General features: G+C 35.0%; 1 protein-coding gene across 2 annotated transcripts in view; it reads right to left on the bottom strand.

Moving 5' to 3' along the window:
• Window positions 1–338: 338 nt before the first annotated feature.
• The window catches only part of GALNT3 (polypeptide N-acetylgalactosaminyltransferase 3), a 44,824-nt gene continuing 28,727 nt past the window's right edge, over window positions 339–16,435 (bottom strand). For both annotated transcript variants that reach the window (XM_047872817.1, XM_047872816.1), the window contains 8 exons: window positions 16,009–16,158; window positions 14,130–14,364; window positions 13,528–13,645; window positions 11,819–12,019; window positions 9,433–9,564; window positions 9,121–9,222; window positions 3,402–3,554; window positions 339–2,300 (listed from right to left, as the gene is read on the bottom strand). In XM_047872817.1, the coding sequence (XP_047728773.1) occupies window positions 2,178–2,300; window positions 3,402–3,554; window positions 9,121–9,222; window positions 9,433–9,564; window positions 11,819–12,019; window positions 13,528–13,645; window positions 14,130–14,364; window positions 16,009–16,158 (1,214 nt within the window). In that variant the 3' untranslated portion in view covers window positions 339–2,177. The remainder of the gene's footprint in view (window positions 2,301–3,401; window positions 3,555–9,120; window positions 9,223–9,432; window positions 9,565–11,818; window positions 12,020–13,527; window positions 13,646–14,129; window positions 14,365–16,008; window positions 16,159–16,435) is intronic.

The following is a 16,435-nucleotide window of genomic DNA, read 5'->3' as shown; positions in this document are numbered from 1 at the left end:
AGCAACTATACCATTTGCCATGGTCACTTGAAACTGAACCAAAGGTCCACAATTTCACACTTGTGTATATTCAAATCTCTCAGGTAGATGGCAACCAGACTCCATAAATAAATGCTTGTTACCACTGTTTCAAAACTGAGACTTTTAAAAGCAACTACCTCTATCTTGAAGGGTAAATCCCTAATGAAATTAGTTATGTGACACCTGAACAACAGTCTAAGGCTTCCAAATTAGGTAAGAAGGACTCTCCTTTGATGCATTTAATACAGCCACAATAAAATCAACTAAATAGATTTTGGGTGAGTCTTGACATGACAACACATGACTAATACACAGAGTGCACTCAGATTTTTTTTTTTTAATTTCAGATTTGTTTTGTGAGATATAACAAAATAAGAGCAGTATTTCTTACTCTAGAATAACAAATTGAGAAATTGTGCATTTAAGTGGGCATCAGTGTGTATTTCACAACACATATTAGTTGTATTTAGCTACAGTAATAAAAATACCTTTACTTTTTAAAGAAATATCAGATATGAATGGCAAGCTGTCACATCATGAAATATAAGTAACAATGTCACTATGCTATTTCAAAATTATTTGTCTGTCTTTCTGCTCCACAAGATCTAAGCTTAAAGGCAACATAAGATTCATTCTGCCTATCTTAACTTTGGGTACAAAGTTAGATACATGATAAATATTAGTTGAATTGAAATATAAGTTGCCATTGTAATACATTAAAGAATGCAGGTCTTTTAATGTAAGTTCAAAGTTACAATGAGGTGATGGGACCAATAATTTTAAAACATTTTCTTTTGTACAATTGAGGCTCAGTAAGGCTTCAAATACGCAGCCAATCATACTTTACTTCTTAAATAAGAACATAGGAGATCTCTATATAAAATGAGAGGGAAAAAAAAAGTGTTAAATCTCCTAAGCAGGCATCACATTTTTTTTTAAAATTACTCTATCAGATGCTCAAGGAAAGTTATCAGAAATTAGTACAAAATGTTCGAAATATCTAACATAGAATCTTCTCCATTCCCCATTTTTTATACGATTACCATGAAATATTTGAGTATTCCTTAAAAATATCTGATGGCTCTACGATAGGTAATTAGAAATTAAATATACAAAATTCATGCCCTCCCCCATCCAATATGAATTATATATTTTATCCAAAAGAGGAAAGAAATTTAAATCAAATAATTACAACAGTGATAAGGATTCATTTTATTGTGTTTTCCATATAGACAGAGGTTTTTTTGATGAAGAAAAATCTTTACAAAGATCATCTATAATTGAATCAGCACCAAATAAAATTTAGCTTTTAAATGAGTCAGGTATTCTACATTTGGAATTCAATTTCACAAACATTCAAGGTTAGCGACTTTTGGTAAGAAAAAAAGACTAGCAGAAAGGAAAAAGACACCTTTTCAACAGATAGTAACATAGTTTTTTTTTTTAATTGCTCTGGGAAAACACAGTATAGTTATTTAAGAAATGTCTTTTAAGCAATATTTAAGTGCTTCAAGTCAAGAGGTCTTCAGACTAAAAAATATTTTAAAATTTGCCAAGATACTGCAGCATCAAAAATATTCTCCTTATTCACTTAATTTCATGTTGAAGGAAACATTTGACAGATAAGTAAACAAAAGGCAAAAAAGTTTACCTGCATTTTTATATAATAAATTTTAGATCTATAAAAATTTCCTGGTTTGTACACAAAGGCCAATGCTTGACCTTCATTGATCCATTTCTATGTAGTTAAAAAAATACAGTATCAAATCTTTCTCCCTCCCCCAAAAAAACTAGAAGAAATATTTTAAATTGTGAGTGTGTGAATGTAGCTATGCATATCTTTAAGTGCACAAAATACACAAATATCACTTTACTTGGAAAATTATTTTCATCATACTGTAAACATCTCTTTCCCTAAATCTGGACATTTCAAAATAGTCTTTGGTATTCTTAGCTATTGTGCTTTGAAATGGAAACTTAAAAGATTTCTGTAGCAGTGCTACATAGACATTTTAAGATATAAATAAGAAAAATGCACTTGGAATAAGTTATAATTAGCTGCTTTTGCATAATTTTCAACAACTACAGTGTATGCTTAGTCACAGTTTTATGAGAAAGAATATCTTCTTTTTCAACTCCTTAATTTTAAGGAACACTTAATCATTTTGGCTAAAAATCCATTTTTGCAGTGGATCTGACGGATTGCATGACACTAAGCTTGGATGCTCTCCATTTGCTGAAAGGCACATTTTTAAGAATGGATTATATAGAAGTTGATCCTACAATAAAAGGAAACACAATAGGCATTAAATTTCAAGACTCATAGCTAACTGATAAATATGGAAACTACATTATGGTCTCATGGAAGCTAAAGGGAGACTCACATACCAAATGTACATTGTTCTTAACTTTTAATCTTCCTCAGATCAACTATGTCATAAAATCTTGTTGGTTTTTGGCATTTTGGCATTTATGCCACTACTGTTCAATTCACAGAAGGTATTACATAAATGAAGAGATGTAGACAGAGTGAGGGCTGAATCAAGTTTTCAAACAAGAAACATTCCATTGGGATATCCATAAGTGACAAACTCTTTTAAAATATTATGTTATAAAAATCAGTCTCTTATAGTGTTCTGGTAGGGCACAAAACACTTTTTAGGTAAGAACTGCTATGTTCTAGCTAAGCCTTAAAACAAAAACAGAGGGGCACCTGGGTGGCTTAGTCGGTTGAGCATCCGACTTCGGCTCAGATCATGATCTCACAGTTTGTGAGTTCAAGCCCTGCATCAGGCTCTGTGCTGACAGCTCAGAGCCTAGAGCCAGGAGCCTGCTTCGGATTCTGTGTCTCCCTCTCTCTCTGCCCCTCCCCCACTTGTGCTCTGTCTCTCTGCCTCTCAGAAATAAAAATTTAAAAAAACAAACAGAAAAACAGGAAAGATATTTTATATATTCTTTCAATTCTAAATTCATAAAAAAGTTCTAAAACAGGTGAAAAGAATTAATTACTGTAGGTGAGGAAAATATAATGATTTTTTTCTTTCTGTCAGGATAAAAAAAATGTGGCTGTTGTCAGAAGCCTTATAAGAAACTCTTAAAAAGACAGATATGGGCAACTATTATTAATAATTCACAAAAGTGTTGATCTGTATAAATCATGCTTTCACTAAGCAACTTTACTATTATTTTGCTTCTAAGAGTATTTAATTCCTAGATATATTCTCTTTATCACATTGGTAGATATACACAATAACAAAGTTAACAAAGAGAAATTCTGATAGATAACATTAATATGCTATGTTTCATTCATTTTCTCAGATAAGCAATTAGAGCTAATCAAAATAATTACATGGAGAGGTGAATTAATTGCACTCAGTTACCTTTTGGATCTCCCATATCTGTTCTCCACTGGCCACTGTCTTGTGACCTTTGTAGGCACATGCCCTCAGCTGAACAAGACCTTGAGCAGCATGAAGACATAATTCCTTCTGGATGTTATGGCGAATTTCACGTTGAGCCGAGTATTCAAAATACTGTGAAAAGAAGAATGCTATTACTGACTTGTATCCTCAGTTGCAAAATAATGGTCCAATAGTAATAATAATAATAATAATAATAATAATAATCACTGAATAATGAAGTCATGTGTACTGAACAAAATAATACAATAAAAGTAGGCATTAGAAACATAAGCTGAGCTTTTATGACAGAAGATGCTAAATGCTTTTCCAGTGTATCAGCAATAGGTAGTTACTTAAGAATGTATTGTCTTCCTCTCATGTCAGAAATAGGAGGTTATCAGGTGGGATGGAGGCTAGCTAGGACAGGTACAGCATGGAAAAGGATCTGGAAACTTCTAGCAAGCATATTAATTGCCTCTTCCTCTCTGCAAAGTGTTCCTTTTCTCTTATTCCTCTCAATTAATGGCATTTTCATTTACATTAGGAACAATTCTCCATGTCTCAGTTTCCTTGCCTGTAAAATGGGTAATTTATTTATATTTTTTCTTTTTTCGTTTTGAGAGAGAGAGAGAGGGAGAGAGAGAGAATCCCAAGCAGGCTTCACACTCAGCATGGAGCCTGACACAGGGCTCAATCTCACGATTCTGAGATCATCACCTGAACCCAAATCAAGAGTCGGACGCCTAGCTGACTGAGCTACCCAGGCACCCCTAAAATGGGTAATTTAATAGTTCCTACCCTACAGTGTTATGAGGATAAAAGGGATAATAAGTGTAAAACACTCAGAACAATAACTGGTACATGGTAAGCTTTTAATTCATTTTAGCTGTTATTACTAGGATTGATGTTTCTCTCTCCCCATGTGTCCAGTTACATAGCTTCTTAGCTCTACCAAATTTCCTTCTCAGACGTCACCATCCCACTTTCCTTGGTACATCACTTCTCTTATTCAGGCACTCAGAATCTTTACTGTAATACCTCCAGAGACCTGCAGTCTCTGCCCCCATAATCCAATTCACCCTGCTGCCAGTCTTTCATAAGACTGATTCAATCTCCTACCTCCCTTACTTGAGTGAGTCACTAATGCTGCTAAGAGAAGTCTACACTCCTTAACTGGTACGTGAATTCTTCCGTTTTCAATCTTATGTCAACCAATGCCTAAACTGTATGCTATATTCTTTCCGCACAATTCTACCAACGCAGAGCATATGCATCCATAACTCTAAGACTGCTTTACTGTGCTGTGCCTGAAATATCCTTCTGGATCCTTCTCTGCCTAGCTAATTCCTTTTTAGCCTCAAAAAGCCAATTCAAATGTTACTTTGCTTCTTTAGTTTCCCTGAACTTGTCCTACTGAACAAAATTACACCCGTTTCAGGGTTCCCGTGGCATATCAGAAATAACTTTTATTGTACTCTATCGGAATTGTGTGTGTAGCTAGCTGGCTTCACAGACCAAAGTCAGGCAGTGTATCTAATAATAACATCCATTACAAATCAAATATTTCACAATGTTGACATTCCAAAGATAAAATAAGTGAACATAATGGATTTTTAATAATGAAGTGATTAGTCTTAGCACTAATATTTATTGAGCCTTTATTATGTGCTAAGCAGGGGCTGTTTTAAACCCTTTATGTGTATTAGACTAGGCACTTCACAAACATTAGCTGAATTAACCTTGAGTTCCCCTGATCTTGGCCTCATGCTTAATTTAGCTCCTTCCATAAATATATCCATCATTTTTATAACTGATAGTTCTTCAGATGGAGACACTGAAAGAATAGGAGTATAGATCATGAAAATAGTACTTTGGCTAACATTCCTCAAGAAAGATAAATCTTAGAATTTCAAAGATGGTGTGAAAAGTTGGTCCAGTATCTTAGCTTACACACGTTATATATTTTTTAATCATTAAAAGGTAGTTATAAAGAATAGGAAAGAGTGGAAGATACTTAAGCAACCAAAAGAATGTATTATTAGCTAGCTGGGGATAGTGGAGAGACATAACTTGGAACGAGGACAAATGCCCTGGAGTAGAAAGTAACAGCAGCAAAGCATTACGTGTTACAAAGCCATAATGACTTACACGGCATTATTGCACCAGTATATTTGATCAATATACTCACATTATCAAATTACTTATTTTAAAAAATTTTTTTGAATGTTTATTTATTTTTGAGAGAGAGAGAGAGACAGAGCATGAGTGGAACAGGGGCAGAGAGAGAGGGAGACACAGAATCCTTAGCAGGCTCCAGGCTCTGAGCTGTCAGCACAAAATCCAACGTGGGGCTTGAACCCACGAGCTGTAAGATCATGACCTGAGCCAAAGTTGGACGCTCAACCGACTGAGCTACCCAAGTGCCCCTCAAACTACTTATTTTACTTGGCATACACAAATACTGTTATAATGGAGTTTTTATGTTATAAAATTGTCATTATCTGGTCAAAATAGTAGAAGGGAGCATGAAGAAATGATTAAGTTGGATGACAGATCAAAAACACTTAGCACTAAAGGAACTAAAATTTGCAATGTAGTTTAAATGCAATGCTTGACTTAAAATAAAATTTAAAGGAAAGAAACCAAAATAAAATCGACCACGGTGTTACAGTGCTAGAAATCAGAGTCATCTTCTTAATATTTAAACCAGGACCCACACCTGGGTGGCTCAGCCGGTTGAGCATCCAACTTTGGCTCAGGTCATGATCTCACAGTTTGTGAGCTCATGAGGCTCACTGCTGTCAGCACAGAGCCAGGTTAGATCCTCTGTCCCCCTCTCTGTCCCTCCCCCACTTGCATGTTTTTTTTTTTCTCTCTCTCTCTCTCTCTCACACACACACAAATAAACATTTAAAAAAATGAAACCAGGAAATATTATTCTCCTTCTCAAAACTCTCAGATGGCCTCTGTCATATTCAGAACTAAATCCAAGTTCCTAGGGGAGGTCTGCAAAACCTTCAATGACCAGGCCCTTTATCGATGTCTCTGACCTCATTTCCTACCCTGTCTTCCTGGACCACTCTGCTGCAGCCACACTGACTTGCTGACCGCTCCATTTACCTGCCACTGGCTTCTAGCCTTGCACCCCTTCTGCCAGGATGTCCCCTTCCTGGAACACGGTTCCTCTCCAATTCCTTTAGGCCTCTGCTCCAACATCACCTTTTCAAAGAGGTCTTCCTGAACCTCTGAAAACAAATCCCCCCTCCACCCTGCTCCTCACATTCAAATCACCCATCTACCTCACTTCATTTTTCTTTATGCCCAAAATTACATATGTTTATTTCTTCTCCTTCAAGAATACAAGATCCACAAGGTAGGATTTTTCAATACAACAGTGCTAGTTACATTACAGGCTCTAAACAAATATTTATTGAAAGAACATGTGAACTACTTCTCCATCCCCCAAGTTTTATTATTTTTTTAATTTATTTTTATTTTGTTAAGATTATTTATTTTGAAAGACAGAGACAGTATGAGTGGGGGAGGGGCAGAGAGAGGGACAGAGAGAAACCCAAATAGGCTCTGTGCTGCCAGTGCAGAGCCCAATGTGAGGCTCAACTTGGGAAACTGTGAGATCATGGCCTGAGATCATGGCCAAGAGTCTTATGCTTAACCAACTGAGCCACCCAGGAACCATGCCTTCCATCTACATTTTTAAAATACATCTATACTGTATTTATAATTTACAAGTTATTTCAGAGAAAAGACTATAAAAACATCTTTATGGCAAGGACAAGAGAAAAACAGATAAACAATGTATAAGATATTTTCAACTCTTATGATAAAATAAATGTAATGGTAGAGGAAGCTTAGGAAAATTTGTAAGTATTTACATTTAGTGATAAGGTTTTTACAAATGACTAAATACTTATTGTCCAAAAACTTAATTTTAACTAGCATGGTCCAGTATTATTTCCAAAAAAAAAAAAAAATACAATTATTTATTTTTCTTCTAATATATAGAAGGCAATGTTATTTTAAAACGTGTGTGTGTGTGTGTATAATATATATATATATATATATATATGCATGCACATATGTAGATATATGTGTGTATAGGTATATATGCATGTGTCTATACCTGTGTATATGTGTGTATGTGAATCTCCATCACATTCTATAATTATATCTCAATCACTAGCTATGGCTTCTGGGCTTCTGTGTTCTCTACCCTCAGTAGATTAGTTGGTTTGATGAGAAGGGATTAGAACTAGAGTAAGCTGAGGTTAATGACTAGGAAGAAACATGGAAGAGGATGGACCAGGAGATAAACTGATACTTTCTTAAAGCTGACATCACCAAAGTTCCATCCGCTTAAAATAAGACATCGTGAGTATTTAATAGTACGAAAATCCTCCACACACATCTTGAACTCTACACCAAAATACCTGCAATTCGCAGAAGAAAGACATACCAGCTCTCCTCCTTAGAACCCCCCTTCACATTCTTCCCATCCTGTTCTCACTCCCACCAGCCATCTCATAACTCCTATGTACCTTTCAAAAAATGTTTTCAAATGTCATCTTTCCAAGGAAAATGTATGGGCACCCAGTCTAATTCATTCAGATGCCCTCCCCCATACTCTGGAAGCACTCTGAATGCTTTATCCCAGACCTTATCATGCTGACGGTAACCATTGGTTTTGAAATATAGATTTCTTGAGGGAGACAGAATCTAAATTTCTTGAACCCAGCAGAATACCTGGCATGGAGGGGTCACTCAGTGAATTTGTTGAATGAACAAATGAGAAGAGTTCAATCCTTCCAGGAGTTAACTTGTAAAAGGCAAGGCAAAGAAGCTAAATGCTAAAACTGTATGTTAATAAGTTCTCTACCCATAGTAGGCCAAACAGTGACACTTGACATTTGTCTTAATTGCTAAAACAGTCAAAGCGTGGTAACAAGCAGATAAATCATCAGTCAAGGATAATCAAGAACATGCCTTTTTTTATTAAAAAAAAAATTTTTTTTAATGTTTTTTTTTAATTTATTTTTGAAGGAGAGAGAGACAGAGCATGAGCAGGGGAGGAGCAGAGAGAGAGGGAGACATAGAATTTGAAGCAGGCTCCAGGCTCTAAGCTGTCAGCACAGAGCCCAATGTGGGGTTCGAACTCACGAACTGTGAGATCATGACCTGAGCCGAAGTCAGACGCTTAACTGACTGAGCCACCCAGGTGCCCCATACCTTTTTGTAAAGAACATATTGAAATAATATCATTATCCACAAAAATAACTTATAATACTGCTCTTCTGGTATCACATTTAATATAATTTGCTATCAAATGCAGTTAAATATAGACTTTATGTATAATTTTGCAAAAGCAACTTGCCAATAGTCCCAAAACATCAAAGACCCACATACAAGATCCTGTTGTTTTTTTTTTAATTTCAGATGGCATGACTCTATTATTTTCTCATTTGCCTTTCTACTGAATGGGTAGGTAACTTCCAATTGTTTTCTGTGTCAGGATGAAAGTCAAAACAAAGTATGCAACAACTTTAATATTAATTGCCAAACATTATTAACCTAAAAGCATTTTAAATACCAATTTATACCAAAATATAAAGCTGATTTGGGACTTCTGACAACTTATTTGTAAGAGCCAACAAAAAGGGAGGATTTTTAGCGCAGTGCTCACCTGGTTTCCCCCAAGTCCATGGCATGTATACAAAATTAATGGTTTGCCTCCTTGATTATTTTCTCCAACATCCAGACACAAAGGCTGACCAATGCTTTTAATCTAAAGGGAAATTTTCAAGTTATAAGAATTTTTTTTAATCTATGGGGTTTATATATTTTTTTCAGTTAATTCCAGGAAGTAGTATTAATAAATAGTAATGTAAAATCTCAAAAGCAATAAACCGGGAAGTATTTCAGCAATTTTCACTGAACCACATAAATGTTTGTGGCAAGGCATAAACCAAGTAAAAAGGAGGAGGAAAACACTCACATATCCAGATATAACAGGATTAAGGTCTGGCACATATGCTTCTGGATAAATAGTGTTCAGATACCACGTAAAATTTTTACATTGAAGGCGGTGCTTTATTTCAAATCTTTTTGAAAGATCACCAAATGATTTCTGGAGAAAGAGAAGAAGTAAAAAGAATGCTTAATCAAAACAGCACTGATAAAGTAGTTTAAATGCTACTATTTGTGTTTACATTTGGATCTTAAAGAAAAAAATTCTGGGCCAAAATGCAAGATGCAATTTAAAGTATCCACCATTTATTCAGGCAACAAGTATGCCTGCCTGCTTGTCTCTGCCTTCAAAGAGAGTCACATTACCACTGTGGTGCTGACGTAATACTATTTTATTCTTTCTTTGTGGTACCAGACGTCCCCCATGGGCAAAAGGTCTCTAGAGAAATGCTGTGGGCCAAGAAATGGTAGTGGGGGCATCCAAAATGGATCTTAATTTTATACCCAAAAATGATCTGTAAAGTGAGGTGTGAGGAAGCAGGTATAAAGAAACAGTTGCCAATACAATGTAATTTATATCTCTTCTCTAGTCAAGACTACAAAAAACAACACAGTTGGGAATAATTTTTTTTTCTAGTTTTAAATGGGTTACTTACTCCTAACAAAATCTTAAACATAATAATGTATTAGTAGAAAAAGGCAAGTTTTTAATAACTGCATTTTATTTTCCTTTATCGTGAAAGGACTAGGAAAAGAATTTTAAAGAACACTATTAAACTGAAAAGGTATTTGGTCTATAGGCAAAATTTTAAAGGAAAATTATATTTGGTACCTATTATATAGAAAGTTTAAATACTCAAGCTTATCATTTCAGTTAAGAAAATATTTTCTCTGCCAATTTTAATGTCTTGACCAGGGATTTTAGCAAAAAATATAAACTCTAAAGGACTTCTGACTAGCTTATTCATTTTATCACGAGATCTGTTTGCCTTGTGGTAAAAATAGGGGTTTACTGGCTCCCCTGCCCTGTTGTGGGAGATAAGCAGTTAGCGCCCACTTGCCTGCTTAGCCAAGTACACAATCTTCCCAATTTGTCCTGGTGGCCTTAGATAAAAAGATAGCCATCTAACCCAGTAGTGCTCTGACTTTGCATGCCACTGGCATGTTACAGGAAGTTACTGGAGACCACAGAAAAGCTGGAAAGAGGTAACCAGACCTTTCTTTATGACAGTCAAAATGTTGATGCCCTTTAATCTCAATATATACCCTCTGCAAATCAGCACTGTTTCTTAAAAAGGGGGTTGGATGCCATTCACTGAAGCATGTTCTTAAAATGTTGAGCTTGTGAACCACACCCAATATTGAACCTGTTGGAGCTCGGTTCTAATGTCTTAAGCATTACAATTCTGCACAGCTTTTACTATGACAGGTCAGTAACAATAGTGCCATACATTTGTGAGCACTTACTTCTTCATTTCATAGCTACTCTGGGAGACAGGCAAGTGTTTCATCTCTGAAAACAGGGAAGCAGAGAGAAGCTTGGCTGAGCACACACCTCATGTTGGGCCAACTCTCAACCACCTTATGAAGTGTCATCCCATTTTACAGACTCAGAAGGCCTTTGCAAAGGTAACCCCTCCAGTGAGCAGTGGAACCAGAATTTGAAATAAAAAAGCCTTGATACTTCTGGTTTATTCTCCTACCACACTCTGACATTGTCTCCATCTCCAGTTCAAAGAGCCACTTAGCACCTTTATTTAGGTGTTAATCACATCACCTAAAACCAGTTAAAAGCGGTTCCACTTAACCATATTCTTTGGGTAAAATACTACACCAAAGCAGTTACAAAAACTAAATATCTTCCATACTTAAAGAGTAACATCAAGTGGAATGCCTAAATTTTTAAAAAGGCATTTTACTTGATTTTTCCTCAAGAAAAAAAAAGAAAACATTGGCATCAATCAGTTATGTGTGTGTGTATACACACACACATACACACAAATATATATAATATTTATATATTATATATAAATATTATATATTTATATATTATATATAAATATTATATATTTATATATTATATATAATATTTATATATTTAATAAATATATATAATATTTATATATTATATATATATATATATTATATATATATTTGAGAGAAAGAGCACGTGCATGTGCACACGAGGGAAAGGGGCAGAGGGAGAGAGATGACCTGAGCCAAAATCAAGAGTCAGACACTCAACTGACTGAGCCACCAGGTGCTCCAATAAGTTATATATTCTGAGTTAAAAAACTCGATTTCAAAATTAACTTTTAAAAATGTTTTGCACTTGAACTGACACAAATAAGTAAAAGAATATGTGAACTTGATGTGGATTTTTATTGTAATTTAATGATTTAGCTCTAACTTACTTGTTTAACAATTTTTGCTGCATCTGTGTTTCTCCTATAAAATATTTCCTTGTACTCATCCATCCAGACTTCTGCAAGGCGAACTTGGTTGCGAGCAATCACCTGAGTGCCTTTTGGAAAGGTATGAGGGCTTTTGCTGCGAAAGACATGTCCAACAACAGAGCAAGGCATAATCTCCAACTGCCCACCACATTGCCATACCTGATAATTAATGATATTTGTTTAAATTCACAGTATTTTTAAAATATAAAAGTGTTGTTTTTAAATTCACCTTTAAGATACTAATAAAAACAAAACAGAAAAGATTTATAATAACTTCACAAATAGTCTCTGTCCTCTGCCAGTTCAACTTAAATTCTTAAATATAAAAAAACAACTTTATGAAATGGTACAAATACTAAAGACAACATAAGTATACTTTCAGGAAATATTTCAACAAAATAGTGATTTCAGATCTCTCATAAAAATAAAGCCCCACATTTTTTTTTTGCAAACAATTATGCAAGCTCTCTAATATATACAAAAGACCAAAGACTCTTCTGTATTTGAATTCTATCTTCTTATACAAGTTATATGGCCACTTCACTTGAACCAGATTCTCTCTTCTCTGGCATGAACTAGCAGTCTTGGAGTAAGTGGACCCAGACTCTATTTACTCCTTGCATATTCAATTTTCTAATTTAGAAAATTCCAGATAATACCAAAGTACAATCTTTTAAGCTTGTGAAGTAGTTGGTCATTATTAAAGACTCATACCTATTTAGAGATAGAGGGACAAAAAAACTTATTTGCATTATCTCTAAATAAAATGAAAAATTATTAAATCAATACTTGCTCATTTAAAAATCTTAGCAATCAGTTCTGCCATGAACAGTCACTAAGCAAAAAATCGAAAATGAAGACATGCTTAATAATCTGTGCTAGCATTAGGGCAAGAGACCATATTCTCTCTCTCTCTCTCTTTTGTTTTTAAACAAATGAGAAAACTCAGTGTTATTTTTAATTCAACAAATTGTGCCTGAGATCTAACACGCGCTAGGGGTTGGGAATACTTAAATGGATATAATAAGACCCCTCCCTTGAGCAGTTCAAATTTGGCTAAGATCATCATTGCCATTATGTAATGGAGCCAGAGCTAAAACTTAAATCTTCTAACTACTAGTTCAGTTCTTTTCCCAGTACCTTCCAGTCTAAAGGATGAAAGATGAATGATAGAGTCATTGCAGAAAATGAATCATGAAATGAAATAAGTGTATGTGGAGACCATCCAAAGTTTTTGTTTTGTTTCTTATATTAACTTTTAATATGTATAGGGGGAAAAAAAGGTCATTTAATCCAAAGAGTTAAGGTCTTTTTAAAGTTATACATAAATGTTTTTCCATTCTGACTCCCTTGATAATCAACTCATTTCCTGAAGCACTAGATTGAATTATATTTATCTTGGCTGGAATTCAGTTGCTACAAGTGCATTAATTGGTGCTATTGGCTGGACACAGGAGTTTAACTGATTCCTCTTGTTACACTGGCTGCAACGAGTAAATATATTAAGTTAACATTTTGAAAAGAAATACCCGTATTCTAAAAGTTCTAGCAATTGAATTTTAGAAGCACAAAAAGTAGAAACTGCACACATCTAGGATAATCATATCAGCCAATTAGAACAAAATGTGTATTTTATTGTCTAATATGCGTTATATTTATAAACTTACTCTGAAAGACATTTCTATATTTTCACCTCCCCAGATTTCCATTTCTTCATCATAAGTTCCAATATATTCAAAATATTCTTTTGATATGGAAAAAAGGCCTCCTGCAAAAGTGGGTGTTCTGAAAAATAATCCATTGTCAAATTTTGTTATAAAAATAAAATAAGGAAAAACAAGTTATTTAAAGAGTGACTAAATCAAATCACAAACAAATTAGATCACAATTTCAAGAAGTTTTATATTGGTTAATAGAAACTAAAAATGCTACCTTCAGAGTCAAGTTTTATGGGGAAGCAGGGAGGGAAGTACTTTAAATATATTTTCCCAGAGAAACAAAATTATTAAGTGTCTTCTAACCAATTCTAAAGATTCTTTACTAATGATTATGAGAAGACAAAAGGCCTCACTGATTCTACTTCCTATTCGGTAACATCATGTGTAAGTATATACATAAATGGCTTCTCTATTCCCAACATAGGATGTGTGTGTGTTTCTTTATTTCATTAGTGTGAATTACCTTGGAGGCAAAAACTGTAAAAAGCAAAGTGTGAATACATATTCAAATAACTGAACTGCATATAAGACTTTGGGAGCAATCGTCTTACTTAATTGGGTAGGTTTCATCTTTCCTTCTTTGCCTCTCGTGATCAGGAAGCGATTCCCAGCCAAAGGAAAGGCTCCAGTCAAAGTTTCCACGGTTGTGATTGCTTCCATAAGGAGAGGGTTTGTTGAATTCAAATGTGTTCAGGTCTATGGATGCAATATCCGGACTCACCACGGCAGTGTAATTCTCAGCTATCCTGGCCAACAAAGGTTCTAACCAACCATAGAAACACTCACCTGGAAGGGAACACAATTCTAATTAACCCAACGAAAACACTGAGGGTTTTCTCTTTTGTGGTTTGAAGATGATTTAGAGAAACAAGAATAACAGCCATTCGTGTTTTGAACATTTACATAGGGGAGATTTCTTAAAGGTTTCTGGTGACAAGATGAGGGTTGGATGAAAAAGGTAAGGCACAATTCAGCATAGTTAGGAAAATTTATCTACAGAGGATGATTTTTTTTTTTAACGTTAGAGAGGAAATAAAATGATACTGGTGTATTTAAATTTCAGATGATGTGTTTTCCTCTAAAATGGCCTTGGATCAAAGGTAAGTTTTTGCTGATCCATGCCATCTAGCCCCAAAAGTGTTCTGATTTATATAAACTTGTCTCCCTCAGTAAGGTATAGTAACAAAATCTTCATTTCTCTGAGTCTTAGGAGAAAATAAGCCAACGAGTCAGAATATTCTGATGTCAGCAGTTGGAGAAGGACCAGCCCTAATGGAAAGTGGGGGCAAAGGAATGCCATACAAAGTCTGGGTCCTGGCTGGGGGCCAGGCTCACTTAATACACAGAGTTCAGGAGACTCAGTCCTACCCACGTCTCCCCATCAGGCAGAGTTTGGCAGTTATTAGAAGGACCACTTGGCATCAAGGAGGATCATCAGATACATTTGCCTCAGAGGAAGAATGCCCAGTGTGACATAATTGGAATTTTGGACCAGGAGAGGAAATATTGGAGAATGAACCATTTCCTTTTCAAAACACTTCCCTTGGATTACCTATGGACCTCTCTTCATTTGAGGGCCAGGTATTAAGGGAGTACTGGATATGAAAACTCTAAAGAGACTCAAATCCAAAAGTCCTCCTAGAAAAATTAGCATATGACCAAAACCATTTGCTGGGTCAAACATAATCCAAGGGCTAGTCAGTTCAATTCAAAACAAAACAGTCATACAAAGAGTATAATCCAGTAAATCTAAAGCTGAAGGACTAAGGGACATTTTGGTGATCCCTAACATGCCCATTAAAATTTACTCTAAAAATACTTTCTAAATACTTTAAAATCATTGACACTAGAGAACAAAACCATTAAAAATAAAGGGCAAAAAAAAAAAAAAAAAGGCAGTAGCAACAAAAACAAAAATTGATACTATTCATGGAAAAGATACCAGAAAAAGTTGGAAGGGGACACCTCTAACTTAGCACAAGAGGAGTGTGCAAATCTTTGAAAAAAGAATGGAAATATAGAAATTGAAAGTATCAGTACCAGGTCAAAGTTTAAAGATAAAATTGCTTACACTTAAAACTTTCATTCATTTTAAACTATAAGAATCAATAATAATAACGAAAAACATTTGGGGGGGGGGCGGGTGGACACAGTGAGTATCTGAAAAAAATCCCAAGCAAGGATAACTCGCTGGGAAATCTGGTCGCTTAAGGAAAGATACTGAAGTTAAGGAGCCTAACTCCATGTAAGTGAAAGGAGGCTCCTACCCAGAGCTATAACCTGCTTAGGCTGTCATTGCTATAAGCATCAGCTGAAAATGATGTTAAAGAAAATACAATTAGTTATTTAAAGAAAAGCTTTCTTCACTTTTTAAGTTAGAGGGAAGCAGAGGGGAAAATGTTACAACTACGTCTATACATATATACTTACAGTGAGCATCTAAAAATGTGAGGGTTTCAGCTGTTGCAACTGTTGCTCCTAGCAACCTGGCAGTGATCAGACCTTTTCTCTCTCTTTGTCTAACTATTTTTACTATAGAAAATTGTTTTATATATTCCTCTAGTTTATCATGTAAGTACTCTGTAAGAAAAAAAAAATATCAGGATTAACTCTTCCTAAGTTTATTTTCATATATGAACACATGAAAGCAAATGAAGAAACCACAGGGCAATGATATCTCCACATTTGTCATCTTAACAGTTGCACACATCCTCCCATTAAGACGAAATTGTATCTTTAACTCTTTAAAGAAAAGCAATAGCTATATATGCAAATCTTAACTTCTGAACAACTATAACACATACTGTGGTAACACTGACTTATCCTGTACATGCAATATCAATAAATATATTTTGTG

This window comes from Prionailurus viverrinus, chromosome C1 (assembly GCF_022837055.1).
Source record: "Prionailurus viverrinus isolate Anna chromosome C1, UM_Priviv_1.0, whole genome shotgun sequence".
NCBI classification, from domain to species: Eukaryota; Metazoa; Chordata; class Mammalia; order Carnivora; family Felidae; genus Prionailurus; species Prionailurus viverrinus.
The sequence above is the reverse complement of the archived record's forward strand: the minus strand, read 5'-3'. Positions and strand labels throughout refer to the sequence as shown.